Below are 19,188 nucleotides of genomic sequence, written 5' to 3'. Positions count from 1 at the left end.
TATATATATATATATATATATATATATATATATATATATATATATATATATATATATATATATATATATATATATGAGCTTTTGGGTATGTTTACCCCTTAGATGAGAGAGATGATATTTTAAGATGATTTAGAGTATGGCCTCATCGGCCTAAGTTGAGGGTTACTCCTCCAGAATTCACAGTTACAGAGTGGTACGCCCGGGCCAAATATGGCACTGGGTGCCGGCCACGCCTCTCCAGGTTTGGTCCGTGACATGAGCAATTACAAGTTGGAATACAATGCTGATATGTATATCATTTTGTTTGAATATATATAAATTGAAATATTGACTCTAGGCTGCCACGAATAACTGTTAGCTCACTATTAGATCGTTTTTCTATCTTCGATGCTCGCTCTTGAACTCCACAATTGCTCAGCTCCAATATTTACACACAGAGTACAAAAGTACATTATGAGTACATCAGTCTAGTACTCAGTAAGTATCCTCGACCTTTCCCCAATGAAATAGTCGTGAGGATTAGTCAAAACATACTCATATTACCAACCTATGTAGTTATATAAATAGCAACAATAGAGAAAATACACAACCACATAATAGGCTAATCACAGTCAAAGCATATGACAATATGCATAGATAAGGTATATGATATGATATAATTTATCTTAATTAAAGAAGTTCAATGCATGTATTGATGTATCCAAAAAAAGTATATACAATGATATGCACAGCTCAATACTTATTTAAATTGTCTGCTAAAAAATCTCATGCATGCATAGAATGCATCAAACAATATATAATAATGCACATGGATATAGCATGTAAGAATGCATGAATAGACATAAAGGATCACTTAAACCTGATAAAGTTCCCACCTTTGCATTCAAATCAATCGGTATCACAAATCAAACCAGAAACACGTCGGTTCTGAACCTGTTCGCACATTACCGTCGAGTCTCGGTGTTTAGTTACTCTAGAGTGATATGTCCTTATTCACACGCAAATAGGAACATAAATCTTTTACGTCCTACATGAACATAATGTACATGCTCTAACTCATACCTCAGCAAAAACGTGGTTTCAGACACCCAAATAGCTCAATAGCTCAAATCATCTCAAACAAGTAATGAGAACAATATATGTTAATAAGGAGCATATAAATAGTGTATGACTAAATAATTTAACCAAGTAAAATAGATATATGAAACCTGTAATGTTATACTAGTATGTGAAGGATGTCTATAAGCATTATACAACAATGTTTCTTGACATATAATATTCTATCATGTTAACTAGCATATGAGAGATGCCTATAGTATGATACTAGAATGTAAAGAGGCACAAATAGTCATGACACAAGTAAAGCAAGGTAAACAGATAAATATGCAAAGCTTATTATTCTATCCGCGCATGGAATCACATAAAATCGGCATATAAGCTCGTTACCTCGCATAGACGGTACTCCCAAGTACGTAGCACATAGAAAAAAGATAATTAAGGAAAATTTTCTCATTGAGGTCAAGTCTCAACTTAACCCGGTCCCCGACTAGATCTAATCTATAAAAATCACCTTCCCTCGCTCCAATTCTATCAGACGAGCCCGATCTAGACCAAAAAGTGTTCCACAATGCTATACAAAGTCAGAAGACTCAATTCCTAAGAAAAAATAAGCTTAGGCCAAAGCCAATAAAAGACAACCTTGGGCCAACATGGTCAAACACCAAAAGAATGGTTAAATTACGATGACCCATAACCTCCCGAGTACAAATCTACTATTAGATTTTTAATTTAAGATCATTTAGGCATTCAAATCATAATTTAGGTAGGTTTTATCCAAAATTTCACTCGATTTAACTTTCAATATATATTGCTAGATAAAATTGATAATAGATTCCTGATATCATCATATATTCAAGTTAGAATGACTTACCACAACATCATAGATGAAAAACCATTCAAAGATCGCCTCAATTTGAGCCCTTACTCCAAAATGGTGAAATAAACTTTGGATACGAAATGAGGCTATTTATAGAGGAAGGCAAAACTGTTGAAAAACTCTGCTGTTGCGACGCCCTATGCGTTGCCCGGTGCGATGCGACATGTCTACTACACAACAAATTTCTCCAGTTTCACTTAAAGCCTCCTCTGATACCTCAAAACTCACCTGAGCCCTCGGGGACCCCTTCAAACCATCCCACTAGCCCATATAACCTATATGGACTTATCCAAAGGCTCAAAATACGAAACGAAGTGCTACAACTCAAAACGACATGTAAAGTTGATCTAAAGTACTTTAAGACTAATTTTCATGTAATAATGCCAAAACACTCTCGAGCCCCTCAAGTCCTAATTCAAATATAAATTTAAGTAAATACGTCATAAAACCATGTAAGCTTCAATATAAACCGAAACGTTATTTCTAGTATCGAGGGGTAAGTTCGCTAATCTTTTACCTTCCAAATAGTAAGATAGTGTTCTAAATCCTCCACGATCCCTTCCGTTTCCAAATCACTGATCACGTCCAACTATGCCTTATAAAAAGGACAAAGCGGTAGTTCCAAATATAATCCGGTTTACAAGTTCGAAGTCAAATCCCACAGAGAACTAAGGCTTAGCTACATATGTCCACTATCACCAAGAATACAAGCTTGAACAATTCCTAACTTATAGATATTAAGATTCTTGTGTTTAACTAACTAACTAAAAAATTAAAATAATAAATTAACACTAAAGATACTACAACAACAACAACCCAGTATAATCCCACTTAGTGGTGTCTGGGGAGGGTAGTGTGTATGCAGACCTTACCCCTACCCTAGGGTAGAGAGACTGTTTCCAAATAGACCCCCGACATCCTTCCCTCCAAGAACTTCCCACCTTACTCTTGGGGAGACTCGAACTCACAACCTCTCGGTTGGAAGTGGGGGTTGCTTACCATCAGAGCAACCCCTCTTGTCTTAACACTAAAGATACTACAGGTTGGAAAAAAGATTAAGGAGGTCTAGAGTTATGATTTTCCCAATTGTCGGAATCCTTCCCGCTATGTCTTCTATAATTTCGCCTAAGTATTCTCTACCGATCATGAGCGTTTTGCGTGTTATAATTCTCTCTCAAGTAATTATGACAATTTACTAGACACACTCTCCTAAGTTATGCTAGCTGGCTTTAATTACAGCTCACTTAGATCGCACCCAAAGTTTCGTTATCCCTAATCCCACCTTTAAACCCTTGGTTATTGATTCCTCACATACGTCAGGAGTGATGTTGTTCAACAACTACCTAAATATGCACTCTCTCCCGAGTAATAATGCTAAATAAGCATAGCTAATTGAGTACCCTTCAATCAACCACAAGAATAATATAGTTGAATAAATAGAGAAAATAATACGGCTCAATTATATAAAAATATAACAAGAATTTATTCTACAAAAGGTTCCATCAAAACCCTAGATAATAAATTAGCTATTCATAATAGTATGTACAACTACAATACTAAAAGTTATAACCAACAATGAAAAATAGGAAGAGGAAGGAAAAACTCGTAGAAGAATTCCCCGCATTGATCCTATTGTGTCTCTGCCTCCTTAGGTCGAATCTCGGTCTCTTTAGCCTTCTTAGGTCTAAATTGTGTCAAAAGTCTTTCAAAGGTCTTCAAAAATACCGTTTTTCCATGTATATATACCAAGTAGGGTTGGGCCCAAACAATTACACCTTCTCCTACGCGAAAAAGGACACATTTTCCGGACAGGACGTGCACGGTCGCGCTTGGACCGCGCTCAGACCACGCATATCCACTTTGATTCTGCCTGACGAGCGCGGCCTGAGCGCGGCCGCGCTCTGACACGCACTTTTCTCCATGTTCCGTTTGGAATTCGGAAAACCGTAAAACATGAAAGTTGTAGCCCTTTGAGTTAGATTCCCGACCATATATTTTGGATCCCAATGGAGCTTTGAGCAAAATGTTATATGCATTTTACTAGACAGTGCGCAATATGCCTACTCGATTCTTCGTTTGTTCTAACTATCATCCGTTGACCCCCGAACACGATCCCAGCTTAATTCCTTGAGCTTTTACTCAAACCTCAAAGCTCCAAATCACTTTAATTCATTCCATAACATCTACATAGCTCGAAATCACTCCTACAAGGCATAAAACACATAATTAGTGCAAGACACTAGCGATTAAAGCTCAAACTCAATTAAAGTGCAGTAAATTTGAGTGTAATAAGCGACTAAAATACGTAATTATATCCTATCATCAACACCTCACACTTAAACCATTGCTTGTCCTCGAGCAATCAAACTACACTTTATATAGACACGACATTCTTTTAAACAATTCTCCTAACTCATCATGCCAAGAATATTTAAAATAGACTAAGCACAAAAGCGTAACATCTTCACCTCAAGATTTGTCTCACAAGTACCACGCATTATTCACAACTCACCCACTTACTTCAACATAGAGATCACTGACATTACCTTTCCTTCATGAATCAAGTGCCCTCACACAACAAAAGAGAGTAGTTCCACACAATAAAATTTAAGAGCACTTAGGAACTCAAGATAGAAAGAATTCACTCACTCTCAGAAATAACATTCATATGCCACAAAAGATGCACCATAGGCTTGCCCGTAGTGTATTACTCTACTAATCGAGCTCATTCAGTCTAGGATCAAGTAGGACTTTATTTGATTGTAATGTAGGCAGCGGGACGGGTATGATACATTTAGATATAAGAGTGACTACACCTCCCTAAGCACTTTAATACATATACTTTAACATTCAAATCTCATACATATGTCAAACCAAACTTCGCCTTCACATCAATGTATTTTACCCCATATTTCTTTAAGCACAAGCACAATTATATCAAGAGTCACCACTTATCAAGGAATTTTTTTCACAACAATAAAACTTTTTTTTCTTTTTTTTTTAAATTCATGTGGCTCTTACTTTTTCAAAATAGTGCACCTTTCTCATTATTTCATTAGTTCCACTCAAAAGCCAAACCAACCACCCCACACTTTAACTTTTACATAGCTCATAACAATTCAAGTGCTCATGAGAGGTTAGAAGGTTCAAATAGATGGTTAATTTAAAGAAATGAGTAAGACTTGTAATGTGGTTGCCAAAGAAACAGGATTACTGGCTCAAACGGGTTAACTACTATACATAACAATTAGGCGGGTAAAATATACATATCTGGCTCAACAAAGAAACGCCTATATCACTTCTAAGACTGAACACAACTACTATTTCGCTTGGCAAACATATAGGCCAAGTTCTAGGCATCAAATGTAATGCACAGAATAACACCCAAACCTCACACACACATGGCACATAACTCCATCAGGATTGGATTCATCAAGACACTCTAGTCAAAGCAGTTAAGAAAAGTTAAAATCATACAATTTAAGGTACTTATACAAGAGTCAAAAACTAAGCATAAGCGTCACAATCAAAATACTCACTATTCTCAAGGCATAACAAAGTCAAGAGATATTGCTTCATTTCAAAACATAACACAATGACTCCTATTCCTAAAAAAAAGACTAACTACACCCGGTTAAAATAAAACCCTTGAAAAAGAACCGCGACACAAAGAAAAACTAAAGGGGAATTGCTACACTACCTAACAAAAAAATCTTTTTGTTTTTTTTCTTTAGACTTAAATCCCTCAAGAAAATTGTCTAATAGATCCATCGTTGGGAAAAGTCCAATTTTTTTTTTTAAAAAAATATTATTCAATTAAACTAACACAACTAAAGTAGCATAAAAAGTCATCCAGACAATCTCCTCACCCCACACTTAAAATTGTGCATTGTCCCCAATGCACACCATAACTAATAAGAGGGTAAAAGAAACTCCCTGGTAGGCTTATGGCCAAAGCACTAGCAGCTCATGTGGTAATCAGACTTCCCCCAGGCTTGGTCCTTCGTGCGGGTACCTCACACTTAGTTCCAACCATCTGTTTGGCTGTTGCATCTTTCCAACAGCTTTGCTTTTCATGCTCCTAGAAAATCATAAATTGACACTACAAAAATAATACAATTAATAAATAATAAAAAAATTAAAAGAAAGCGCTTGATTTAACGTCGCGATACGACATGAACCATTTTTTTGCCTCCACTTTGAACTTATGAATTGGACCCCAAGTTTTGATTCTGCTCTATGATCATGCTCCTGGGGTTGTAGAATGAATCTGACTAGCCCAATAAAATAATGTAGTATTCTGCACTTCTTAGCCTTTAGATGAGATGTGTATTTCCAACTTTCTGGCAAAAAGAATTCCATAATGTAGGCACCTTGTTCCTCATTCCTTGACTCCTCAAGTGGCTTGGATGACTCTATTTCTATATCATCATCCAAACACAATGTGGAAAAATACTTGGAGTGTGGATCAATGAGCTCAACTACACAAACATTGGGATTGTCAACATCCTTAACACTAATAACACTAGAGTCAACTAAATATATATCCTCAATATCCTTAGTTGACTCTAGTATCTCTTCTACGACATCGCCATCCTCAAAATCTAGTTCGATTAATTGTTGGTGTTCTACTCTGGCCTTCTCCTCTAGCTCATCCTCCTACTTTTTTTAAATCCTCTAGTATAATGGCAATTTCTGCAGCCAATTCATACTCATATTGGCTACTATCCACAATATCAACTTGTTGCGCTTTACAAGGTTCAATTAATTTATTCGCTTGAGCCTCCAAGTTGTGAATAGTTGCCCCTTGCCTTTGTACCCGCAGTTGTATCTCATCATATTGTTCCATAAGGCACTTTAGCATATCCTCGATCTCTTTCAGGTCCTCATACCTCGGTTCTTTGTTCCTATTAACTTCACAAGAAAAAGAAGAACCATCAAAGTAAGGGGTTGGGGAAGATAAGAAATATAAGCACAACCATGAAAGTAACCATCTTGATCATCACACATATCGCACATATTCCACATATAAGATTGAGTAGGTGCACATAACTCGCTCTCGGGAATATTTTGATAATTTTGCCCTGCATGGTTTTCTCCACAATATGCATAACGAGGATCAAAAGTAGAATTACCAACATCAAAACTCTCATAATTCCAAGATGTCATGTCTCTCAGATCAAAAATAAAAAAAATTAAAAATAAATAAATAATCAAATATACGAAAACAAAAATAATAGTTCAAACTTGCAACCTAGAAATATGTACACCTACAGCTACACCGTTAGTTCCCCGGCAACCCAAAATTTGATCACACCCAACTACGCCTTATAAAAAGGACAAAGCGGTCATTTCAAATATAATCCGGTTAAAAAGTCCAGAGTCGAATCTCACAGAGAACTAAGGCTTAGCTATTGTTGTTCACTATCACCAAGAATACAAGCTTGAACAATTCCTAACTTATAGATATTAAAATTCTTGTGTTTAACTAACTAACTAACAAATTAAAATAATAAATTAACACTAAAGATACTACAGGTTGGAGAAAAGATTAAGGAAGTCTAAAATTATGATTTTCCCAATTGTCGGAATCCTTCCCGCTATGTCTTCTATAATTTCGCCTAAGTTTTCTCTACCGATCATGAGTGCTCTGCGTGTTGTAATTCTCTCCCAAATAATTATGGCAATTTACTAAACATACTCTCCCGAGTTACGCTAGCTGGCTTTAATTACAGCTCACTTAGATCGCACCCAAGGTTTCGTTATCCCTAATCCCACCGTTAAACCCTTGGTTATTGATTCCTCACATACGTCGGGAATGATGTTGTTCAACAACTACCTAAATATGCACTCTCTCCCAATTAATATATACTAAATAGGCACCGTTAATCGAGGACCCTTCAATCAACCACAAGAATAATATAGTTGAATAAATAGAGAAAATACTACGGCTCAATTATATAAAAACATAACAAGAATTTATCCTACAAAAGGTTCCATCAAAACCCTAGATAACATATTAGCTATTCATAATAGTATGTAAAACTACAATACTAAAAGTCATAACTAACAATGAAAAATAGGAAGAGGAAGGAAAAACTCGTAGAAGAATTTCCCGCCTTGCTCCTATTGTGACTCTGTCTCCTTAGGTCGAATCTAGGTCTCCTTAGCCTCCTTAGGTCTAAATTGTGTCAAAAGTCTGTCAAAGGTCTTCAAAATATCGTTTTTCCATGTATATATACCAAGTAGGGTTGGGCCCAAACAATTACACCTTCTCCTACGTAAAAAAGGACACATTTTCCAGACAGGACGTGTGCGGTCGCACTTGGACCGCGCATATCCACTTTGATTCTGCCTGACAAGCGTGGCCTTAGCACAGCCGCGCTCTTGACACGCACTTTTCACCCTGTTTCGTTTGAAATATAGAAAAACGTAAAACATGAAAGTTGTAGCCTTTTTAGTTAACTTTCCAACCATATATTGTGGAACCCAAATGGATTTCTGAGCAAAACGTTATGTGTATTTGACTAGACAGTGCGCAATATGCTTACTCGATTCTTCATTTGTTCTAACTATCATCCGTTGACCCCCGAACACGATCTCAGCTTAATTTCTTGAGCTTTTACTAGACTTCAAAGCTCCAAATAATTTGAATTCATTCCATAACATCTACATAGCTCAGAATCACTCCTAAAAGGCATAAAACACACCATTAGTGCAAGACACTAGCGATTAAAGCTCAAACTCAATTAAAGTGCAGTAATTTTGAGTGTAATAAACGACTAAAATACGTAATTATAGCCTATCATCAATCACTCATACCCGTAAGTTATAAAATATCATAAGGACCTACTCAAAGTCTCGTATCACAGAACAATAGTAAGTAAAACGGCCGGTTGGGTCGTCACATAATCAACCGCTACCACCATCAACCACCGTTAACCACTACGGTTACACACCATTACCACTAGATGCTCCCCACAACCACCAACATTAGCTAACACCACCACTGACTACCACCACTAGTTGGCAGCCACAACTACCATCATTAGCTATCATCACCACCAACCACCATATAATTTTTTAAAAATATTTTTCAACTATAGTATAAAATTAATTAGTAACTTATTTAAACTTTTAATTAATGATAAAATAATCTTAATATTCAAATACATGTTCAATTTTAATACGCTAAAAGCCTGTTTGGAAAGCCACCTTGGAAATGAATTTGGGCGTAATTACACATTTTGACATGTTTGTTTGGCAAAGTAATTACTTGGTCAGCATTGAATTGGGTATAATTGGAAGGTGTAATTACACTCTCCAATTCAGGGGAGGTGAGAATTAGTGGTAATTACACTGTATAATTAAAAGGTTGCTTTTTAGTTTTTGTTTTTATTTTAATTTATTTTCTTTATAACTTTTTATTTCTATTATTTTAATTTTAATTTTATTTTTACTTTTTAATTTCTTTTGAAATTTTAAAATATATTTTTCTTTGTAGATTATTTATCTTTTATTTCTCTATCTTTATTTCTTGTGATTCCATGTAATTGCTTATATTTTACTTTTATTTTTTTTATTATTCTATTTCTTGAAACTACACCTCCTAATATTATAATTAATGAATCATTAACAAACTTTGCATATAATAAATGATGCAATTAAAGTGAAATTTCATTGTTGAAGGGGTTATAAACTTATCATGTTTCCTAGTTTTAAGTTGTTGTGGAACTTACTATTATTATGTTATAATTGACATATGTTAAACTATTTTATTTTTTTGAATTTTGAAATTGTGTTATATTCACGGTTCCAATTTACTTGTTTCAGTAGTATTGGCTCGCATTGCATGTTATTCATTTTTGAGTTAGAATTGATAGATTAGTTTTGTCAAACATTTGAATAATGCTATGACATTATATTTATAAATATTAATTTATTTTATCAAACATGAATTTCACGATGTTCTTACAATATATATAAAAATTATTTTTACAATATTTGTTATAAATATATGATTACTAATTAATGTATATATACGAAAAAAATATATATCTTAAATACCAAATATAATATCATTTGTTTATACTTATAAAAATTTATAGGCATATATTTATTATATTAACTTTTATGTTTTGATAACTACTTAATTTAAAATTTTATCTAACTGTGTAATTAAACTTGTGCAACCAAATAATAAACTTGTAATTACACTATAATTATAGTATGACAAACAAACAGGTCGTAGTAATTACACAGCTGTATAATTACTAACTTATGTAAACTGTTAACCTAGTAAATACACTAATTCCAATTACGCGGTGGCTTTCGAAACCGACCCTAATTCTCTTGAATAACAGGTAACAACCGAGACATTATCACAATTTCCTAAAAGAAATTAAAAGAAATCTAATTGGAGGCTAAAGTGTGAAAATTGAACTTGGCTCAATTAGGCTCCGGAGGAACAAGGAACAAATAATTGACAACATCGTGCAGCCCTCTCCTTGTGGTGCTTCGTTCCATTCCAAGTAACTCTCCCTGCAAACCCTCTTATATCAACGTAAAAAATCAATTATTTTATTTGTATAATTATTCACCTTCTTTCAATTCATTTCTTCAGGATTGCCATTTGATCACTGATAAACAATCTGCGGAAGGAGGATTGTGTACGGCTGTACGTCCACTATTGAGGATTAGAAAGAGGTTCCGTCCAATGAAAAGTGAATTAGAGCTGGAGGTAGTGGGAGAGGAGTGGAACCCTAATGAATCCGATCCTCTGCTTCATCAAAATGAACATGAGCCTCCGCCTTCGAATGAGATAATAAAGGATGATGAAGATGTCGAACTTGGTTCCTTACCTTGCTGTCGAATTTGTCTCGAATGTGATGGCGATGATGGTATTTTATATGTTATCTTTGAGTAAATTTTTGATCTTTCTTGCCACTTCTTAGTTAGCTTTGAATTCCCCATTGGTCATCAAATGAAACCGGAACAAGGGGCCCTTTGGGTTTAATAGTTTAGTTTTGATCCTCTTATTTTTACTCGACTTTTATTGGGTGGTCAGAACTTTGAATGGTTATTGCAATTATTTACCTTTCAATTGAAATATGAATAGCCCATAAGGTGATGGTGCTTGAAACAATTGTGTCTTCTCATTTGATTATAATGAATGAAAAGCCATAGTGAATATTTTTTGTTCTGGAGAAACCCTATTCTTATGGCGGTTTTGGTCTTCCTAAGGGGCATCATTATCTTTTTATTCCCAGGGATCGTGTGAAGCGTTCCTCATGTTACAACTTTCTTTTTCATCAGATTACTATTTTCTCATGTGAGAGTTTTTTTTTTTTTTTTTTTTTAATGAAGATACAGGCTTTAGTCGATGTTGACAATATTTAATGTTTCAAATTGTTTAATCAATTCAACCTTAGACTGCATTTGCAATTATCTATTTACTTTTACTTTAGCATTATTACCACTTCTGAAACCATTTTTCTGAAGAATCTGTGATTACCTTTTTGGATAAGTTAGCTGATCTTAGTGGAAATTTTACAGCCATGATGAGCTTACATTATTGTATTTAAATGCTAAATTGTACAGCGACTTTTTCCTTCGGCCTGATTGTGCTGTTGTTTTCAGACGATGAACTGATATCTACTTGCATGTGCAAAGGCACCCAACAATATGTGCATCGCTCTTGCCTTGATCATTGGAGATCTGTCAAAGTTAGATATTTTCTTTCCTACTAGTTGAATATGGTTACTAATTTGTGATAAAGCTTTAGGTTGTAACCGCTTGATTGTTATGCAGGAAGGGTTTGCATTTTCGCATTGCACAACTTGTAAGGCTCAATTTCATCTTCGAGTGGTCGAGTTGGAGGACGGAAATTGGCGCAAAACAAAATTCAGACTTTTTGTGGCTAGGGATGTTTTCCTTGGTTTTTTGGTTGTGCAAACTGTAAGTAAAAGATTTTATGCTTCTTTCAAGTGTTCCAGTGGTAATATTGCATTTTATGACCAGTTAGCTCTTCTTTGAGAAGCTTCTCTATGGTCAGTGCGCAAAAATGCTTGTGTTAGAAGTTATAGGGTGGTTCCTTGTGTGGTTAAGAGGAACGCAAGTGCAAAAGTGCGCAAAAGTGCTTGCAGTTAGCCCCAAGTGCAGGTGTTATACTATGTCAGAATGGAGGAACTAGTAGGTTATAGGTGTGCAAGTCAAAAACTATGGAAATCAAAGAGGCTTTATGACATGTAATTGTATAAACTAAACCACTTATAGCTTTTGGTTTCATGATCCTTCCAAATCGTTCATTCAGTCATTGAGGTTGACTGGAAGTTAATGAAGCAAATGTGCCAACATCTGGAGCTGATTGAGTCTTCTTTAGATCCATTAAACCTTTTATCTTTGGCATATTAGAACTTAAAATATGCATGGTTATGTAGCTTATTGACAACGTAAGATATCTTCCCGAAAACATTAATATTAATAAAAAAATTTGAAACAATGTATTTGTGTTCATAATACTTTTGTTGTCGTGCTTGTTATCAATTTGTGTCCAATGAGACACTAACGAATCAGAAATATCTGTGAAGGATAAAAGATGGTTGGAGAGAATCCAAAATTTCGTGTTACCCTATCTCAATGTTGAAAGGTAATCTTGATCTAGAGAATCAATATTTACTTTCTCTCACGCTGGACATTGTAGAGCACAACTTCTTTAGCCCTGATATTTGAGATCTTCCTATTGCATAATACTCGTGTATTACTCCTTCATTTCAGTCAATTCTTTTTTTATTCTATATATTATATCTTCATCTATCATGTCTTTTTCTTGGAAGATTAAGCCTAGATATCTGAATTGCTGCATTTGGTCACTATTGTTTCATTTATCTCACTTCACCTTCTTCTTCTTATTTGCAACGCAAATGTCCAGTCTTGCTTCTACTTGTCATAAAATAGTTTTTACTAGAGTGCTTTCCAACTTTTTTCAGTTCTTTTGCTAGTTTTTTCAATTAACACATGAGTTTTTTATTTTATTTATTATTATTATTATTATTATTTTAATTTGACTACTTCCCTTTTCTCAGGTAATTGCACTCATTGGTGGATTCACATACCTCTTGGACAAAGATGGAACTTTTAGGAATTCATTCAATGACAGTTGGGACCGAATATTGTCAAAACACCCAATTCCTTTTTACTACTGTATAGGTAAGTATTGTAACACTGTACTTCTAGAAAAAAAGGAAGGATAGGAAGCTTTTAAGGACCGAGTATGTGAACTTTTTAGCAAACATGAAATGTTCCTTTAATATTTGCAAATTATAGGGCAGCACCATCAGATTTTAATTGTTTGTTTAACCTTTCACACCTTTTATTTTTCTTTTGGGGGGGGGGGGGGGGTTAAGAGGAGAAGGCTCGAAGGAATTGTTTTATAATATAAAAAACAAAACAAAATTGGTTTTCAATTATTCTGATGGATTCTCATCTGTCAATGATGCAATATCTTTGGAATAATTTATCTGTCATGTTGCACTTAGCTGGTTAACAGTTATTCTGTGGGATTATCATCTGTCAGTAACAACTTTTGTTTTTGTGATAAGTTATCTGTTAATGTTACGCTCAGCCAACTTTGTATAATACCTATTCAATATTTCTATTATAAAGTATCATGCTAATAAGATCAGATAAAGTTTTAGAGATCGAAGGAGAAGGCTCGAAGGAATTGTTTTATAATATAAAAAACAAAACAAAATTGGTTTTCAATTATTCTGATGGATTCTCATCTGTCAATGATGCAATATCTTTGGAATAATTTATCTGTCATGTTGCACTTAGCTGGTTAACAGTTATTCTGTGGGATTATCATCTGTCAGTAACAACTTTTGTTTTTGTGATAAGTTATCTGTTAATGTTACGCTCAGCCAACTTTGTATAATACCTATTCAATATTTCTATTATAAAGTATCATGCTAATAAGATCAGATAAAGTTTTAGAGATGGAGTTCTGTTATGTATGAATAAGTAAGCTTTTGTCAATCAATCAATGAACAAAATCAACCATAATAACTAGTTGGGTTGACTTCATGAATCATTTGTAACCATCCATCCTATTTGGATTATTTCACTCCGGTACAAAGTTAGAACAAAAGACAAATTAGAGATTCTCTGAGACTAGAGATTTTAAAATTTTTGCACTTGTCCCCTTTAGTGAAATACAAGTTATTTAACCATCTAAAAAGACTCTTGATAAACATATGAACCGATGTAAGTGTAACAATAACAATTAACTGTTAACCATAATTACTTTGTATCACATATATTATCCTTTGCTTCTACTGTGCATCTTTTAAAGCTAAGTCTGCCTAATTTAGAAAGGTTGTAGGTCTTTGAAATCAACTTCATGCCATGTACTTTTAGGTTTACCTCGTCTCTTTGTATCATTTTTAATCATCATAATGTTCCACCTGTAGACCAGTGTATATGGAGGTTTGCACCAGACATGACCAAACCTTTTATACTTATTTCTCTCATTTATCCTATGTGTTATGTATGCATCCTCTGTTTGGCATGATTAATTTTGATCTCGTCCAATGTTATATGTTCGTTCATCTATTTTAACCTTTGCATTTTACGACATTTATCTTGTCAGTAGGGTAAGGTCTGCGTACACACTACCCTCCCCAGACCCCACTAGTGGGATTTCACTGGGTCGTCGTTGTTGTTGTATCTTGTCAGTAGGTTAAGACAAAGAGGCCGAATATGTACTCCAATATGACATTGTTGGTCTCATCGTCATTTTATGAAATTTGTCGTTTCAATTTGTTAGGTATCCCTATTGCATAATACTCTTGCATTAGTCCTCCATTTCAATCATACTTTTTTCATTCGATATATTATATCTTCCTCTATCATGTGTTTTCCCTAGAAGATTAAATCTTGATTTCTAAATTACTGCATTTAGGCACCACTGTTCCATCTATCTCACTTCACCTTCACTCTTCTTATGTGAGCTAAACTTGCAATGCAAATGTTAAGTCTTACTTCTCTTATCATTATATATTTTTTTATTAAAGTGCTTCTCTATCGATCCAGCTTTTGTCAGTTCCTTCGCTAGTTTTGTCAATTAACACTATGTTACATGCAAATAGCACACAATGTTGACCCTTATCCTGTATACTATTGGTTAGCTCATCTGCAACTAGGGTAAACCAGTGCAATTGAAAGTAAATTCTTGGTGTAAATCTAAGATTATGAGAATCTTATATTTATCTTCTTCCACTGTTCAACATTTTGATGGCTTTTGTCACACATATCCTTTATGAAGTTTATATTTATGATATTGGTGATATGGAAGCCTTTCTTTGTGACTCTCATCAAAGGACTTCTCTTGTCACTCTATTGTATGCTTTTTGTAGGTCAAATGAATATCATGTGAACATCCTTCTCTCCCTATAAGCTACTATAAATCTTCTTACAACAATAATAGCATTTGTTGTAGAACTACAAGCATAAATTCAAATGGTTCTCCATCAATCTTGTATGTTCCTGAGTTTATGTTGTATCACACTGTCCCAAAATTTCTCTGTATGACTAATAAGTTTAATATCACAACATTTCAGAAAACTTTGAAGATATCCTTTATTTAAAGATGCATTTTGGAACCATGTACTCTTGTTATACACATATTTTCTTCTCAATAATGTTGAATGGCTTGGTTAGCAATATTACTCGAATTTAGCCAAGGCACTTTCAAACTTACTATAGAGATTCCATCTGGACCATAGGCTTTTCTTACCCTTATATTTTCGTACCCATCGTTTACTCCAATAGACATAATTTGGAGAGTGTAGTTAAGATTTCTGTCTGTCAATTGCATGAATATCTATAAAGTTAATATCGTAATTTTTGTCGCAATTAACCAAACTAACTCCTCCAACTCTCTATGGTCTTATTATTTCCTGTCTAAGGAAATCATCTTTGACACTGTTAACTTGTTTCAAGTTTTTTAACCTTATTCTTTATTATTCTTGATAGCTTAAACATTTCTTTCTCCCTTCCCGCATCCCTAATACAAATCATCTAAGGCATACCTCTAGCTTCACTCGGCTTCACAGCTTCTCTTTTTGTTCTCTTATATTCTTCAAGAGCTTCTCCATTTCCAGCCCTTGGTAACTTCGTATACCATTCTCCTTTTTCTTTAATAGCCTTTTGCACCTCATTCAACTACAACAACTCTTGCCAACGAGGTCCTAGACCTTTAGAAACATTGAGAGCTTCATTTGCTACATTTTTAATGCAACTTAATCATTTTCTTCCATCAAGATTACTGCATTAGCTTCTGAGTCTCATGTTTCCTATTTTAATAGCTTGTCTTTCAATGCTGCCTTTATTTCCATCAACGAATTCTAGATCTTTTGCAACTCTTTCTCCTTTTTTGGCTCCACGCTTTCACTATGACCACTAGTCAATGATGGGTGGTTATGGGTTTTGCTACTATAATATTGCAACTCTTGCATGTGGTCCTGGTACTACTTCTTGTAAGTTCGAAGCTTATTTAGCTATATTACCTCCATTCTTAAATGTTCGAGTGTGATTTTCTCTTTTTCTATCATACCTATAAAAAAGTGTGATTTTCTTCCCTTTTTTTGGGGCTGTTGTAGGACCATTTGCCAGTTGCCAGTAATTCTTCATCGCGTACTTTTCTTCTCTGCAATCTAGCTCTCTCATAGTACATAGCTAAGTCTAATTCAAAGTAAAAGCTGAACCCCGCCAAATGACAGTTCGATTCTTCTTTCCAGGTGCAATAGCACCTAGAAAGAAGAATTGTGTCATGCCTTATTAGGTTCTTTCGAGCCCCAAAAGCGCCCATGCGATGTGAACTTGTGTCATGCCTTATTAGGTTCTTCATTTTCCTCTATGTGGGATTCGCCTAAGGTGACATGTGCACCTTTTCTTCATAAACTTGCCAGCCTAGAAGCCTGCCAGTCCTGCTTGACCCGTCCTCGTCGGCCCGCCATCCATCATGGGCATCACATTCACCCTCCGGGACTCACCGCTGCCAGCTTAGAAGCCTGTCAGTCCTGCTTGACCCGCCCTCATCGGTCCGCCCTCCTTCATGGGCATCACATCTAGCTCGTATCTAGGTGAGCATGATCACATGGATTCAATATACAGAAGATTCATCATAGCTCTACTATTTTTATAGGTTGTCAACTTGTCACAACCATTCTCCTTTGCTTGGGACCTCCAAGTTGACATGGACACAGTTATATGTTTATGCTTGTAAAGACGTTCAGTTGTATGATACTAGTATATGGGGTTAAATATCAAAACCTAATGTGTGCACCTTTGATCTCGTACGACCTCTTAGAAATACTATTAAGACATTAAATGAGTAATGGGTACCAAGAGTGTGGCCTTGGTCAATAAAATGAGTGCAAACCTGGGTTCAAATTTCAACAGAGACAAAAAACATTTGGTGATTTCTTCTAATCAGGCTAAGTCTTGGTGGGCAAAGTTACCAAGTGTTTGTGCTGGTGGAAATTAGCAAGTACTAGTGGAATAGTCGAGGTGTGTGCAAGAGGTCCCTACGCCACCATTATTAGAAAAAAATAACAAAATGCTCTTATTGAATTTGTAGGGGCAAGATGCATAAATTTCTCATGGGGTGGAAGGCGGCAATGATGTAATTTATTGTCTTCTTTTGGCCTAGCTTTAAATCCAAGTAGGATGCTTTCCTCAAAATTTGAATTCCTGAAATAGCAGCCCAAAAAAAGCATCAAAAGACCGCCTACGGCTAGGGCCTGCACTACAGTATGCTACAAATTTGTATCTCCATTTGTACAAAATATATAACTGGCACTAAAATTTCTGCTGAAAAACCTAAACAATTGAATTTAAGCAGATGTTGTTAGATCCAATCTCTTTAACAACTGGCTTAGGGTATTATAATATTCATGTAATTAACACAATGGTGTATATAATACAGGAGTTCTTGTCTTCTTTTTTCTGCTCGGATTTTTTGGGCTCATATTGCACTGCTCCTCCCTTAATAGCAATGGCCGACAAATGGCTGGATGTCATAACTGTTGTTATGGCTGGGGAATGTGGGATCTTTTTCCTGCGTCAATGGAAGCATGCTTTGCTTTGGTTGTTGTGTTTGTTGTCATCCTTGCCATTCTTGGCATTGCATATAGTTTCCTTGCAGCCACAATGGCCATCCAGCGGATCTGGCAAAGACACTACCACATCCTAACCAAGAGAGAACTTACTCAGGTACGATATCTGTACCTAGGTCTGTCCCAAAAGGTATTTTTTCTTTTTTCTTTTTCCTGGATTCAGTTGGATGCTAACGATTGTGTTCTTCACCACTTACCAAGAAAAGTTAGTGGTCTTCATTAATAAAGGTGTATATTTTGGTCATCTTTGATGGTCGCAACCCAGAATTCTTGTTAACTTACAGAAGTCTGTAAAAACAAGTTCCAAGTCTGCTTTCCTTTTTTTTGTTCATCTCCGAGTTAGGGGTTTGCATCAATACTTCTCCTTCTCGTTCCGTATTTCAAAAGAACAGATCTATTACAGCATTTGTGTGGTTGTAAAACTTTTGAAACTTGTGATCTGAAACTTGCAATAGCATGTGAATAGTCTGACTCGCTGCAAGCATCTTGTTCTTATCTTTCCAAGTGGAGCTAACACTCCAATGCTATGGCATGTGATTGCTTCCTGTTTCTATTAGCACAGATAGTTGATATGCTCACTCTTTGAAAACATTGCAGGAGTATATAGTGGAGGATCTTCGTGGCTGTTACACTCCTCCAAAACTGGATATAGAGCATGAAGAACGCCTAAAAATGCTTAACCTTTTGTAGAGAGGATAGCTGGATGTACTTCCTCCATTTGATTGTGTTTGACATCATTTGACTGGGCAGGATTTAATATTTAAGTTAAATTTTGTTTCATGTAAATGTAAATGTAGTGGAACGATGAATGTATCTGTTCACATATTATATGATAATTTAAAGAGAAAATACATAAGTTGCACCATGACAAAATAATATACAGACTTAACCTTTAGGGGCGACCAAATACTTCCCCGTACTTGTTCAAAGTGAAATTATTACCCCCTTAAAAATATAGAACCAATCTGATGGGGAGAGGTGTTTTACATCTATCCAATCATCTCTTAGACCCTTCGGTCGCCGCCCATTGTTGGACCACCATCACAGTCCCCAAGAATCATACACCACCTATTG

The 19,188-nt window shown here is 35.3% G+C and overlaps 1 protein-coding gene across 1 annotated transcript; it reads left to right on the top strand.

The window, feature by feature from the left end:
- Positions 1–10,338: 10,338 nt before the first annotated feature.
- LOC107823149 (uncharacterized) lies at positions 10,339–18,986 on the top strand. Its single transcript, XM_016649744.2, has 7 exons — positions 10,339–10,467; positions 10,560–10,836; positions 11,576–11,661; positions 11,747–11,893; positions 13,021–13,144; positions 17,925–18,211; positions 18,712–18,986. Exons 2-7 carry the CDS (start codon positions 10,653–10,655, stop codon positions 18,802–18,804), a joined length of 921 nt encoding a protein of 306 aa, XP_016505230.1. The 5' UTR covers positions 10,339–10,467; positions 10,560–10,652; the 3' UTR covers positions 18,805–18,986.
- Positions 18,987–19,188: the final 202 nt, after the last annotated feature.

The sequence above is a fragment of the Nicotiana tabacum genome, chromosome 11, assembly GCF_000715075.1.
Source record: "Nicotiana tabacum cultivar K326 chromosome 11, ASM71507v2, whole genome shotgun sequence".
Classification (NCBI taxonomy): Eukaryota; Viridiplantae; Streptophyta; class Magnoliopsida; order Solanales; family Solanaceae; genus Nicotiana; species Nicotiana tabacum.
Note: the sequence above shows the minus strand (reverse complement) of the source record. Positions and strands in the feature narration are given on the sequence as shown.

Bases quoted from the DNA above. Each gene is read 5' to 3' on its own strand.
- LOC107823149 (XM_016649744.2), top strand. From the start codon at position 10,653: ATGAAAAGTGAATTAGAGCTGGAGGTAGTGGGAGAGGAGTGGAACCCT. The intron at 11,894-13,020 runs GTAAGTAAAAGA...CCCTTTTCTCAG, and splicing joins GTTTTTTGGTTGTGCAAACT to GTAATTGCACTCATTGGTGG. The intron at 18,212-18,711 runs GTACGATATCTG...AAAACATTGCAG, and splicing joins CCAAGAGAGAACTTACTCAG to GAGTATATAGTGGAGGATCT.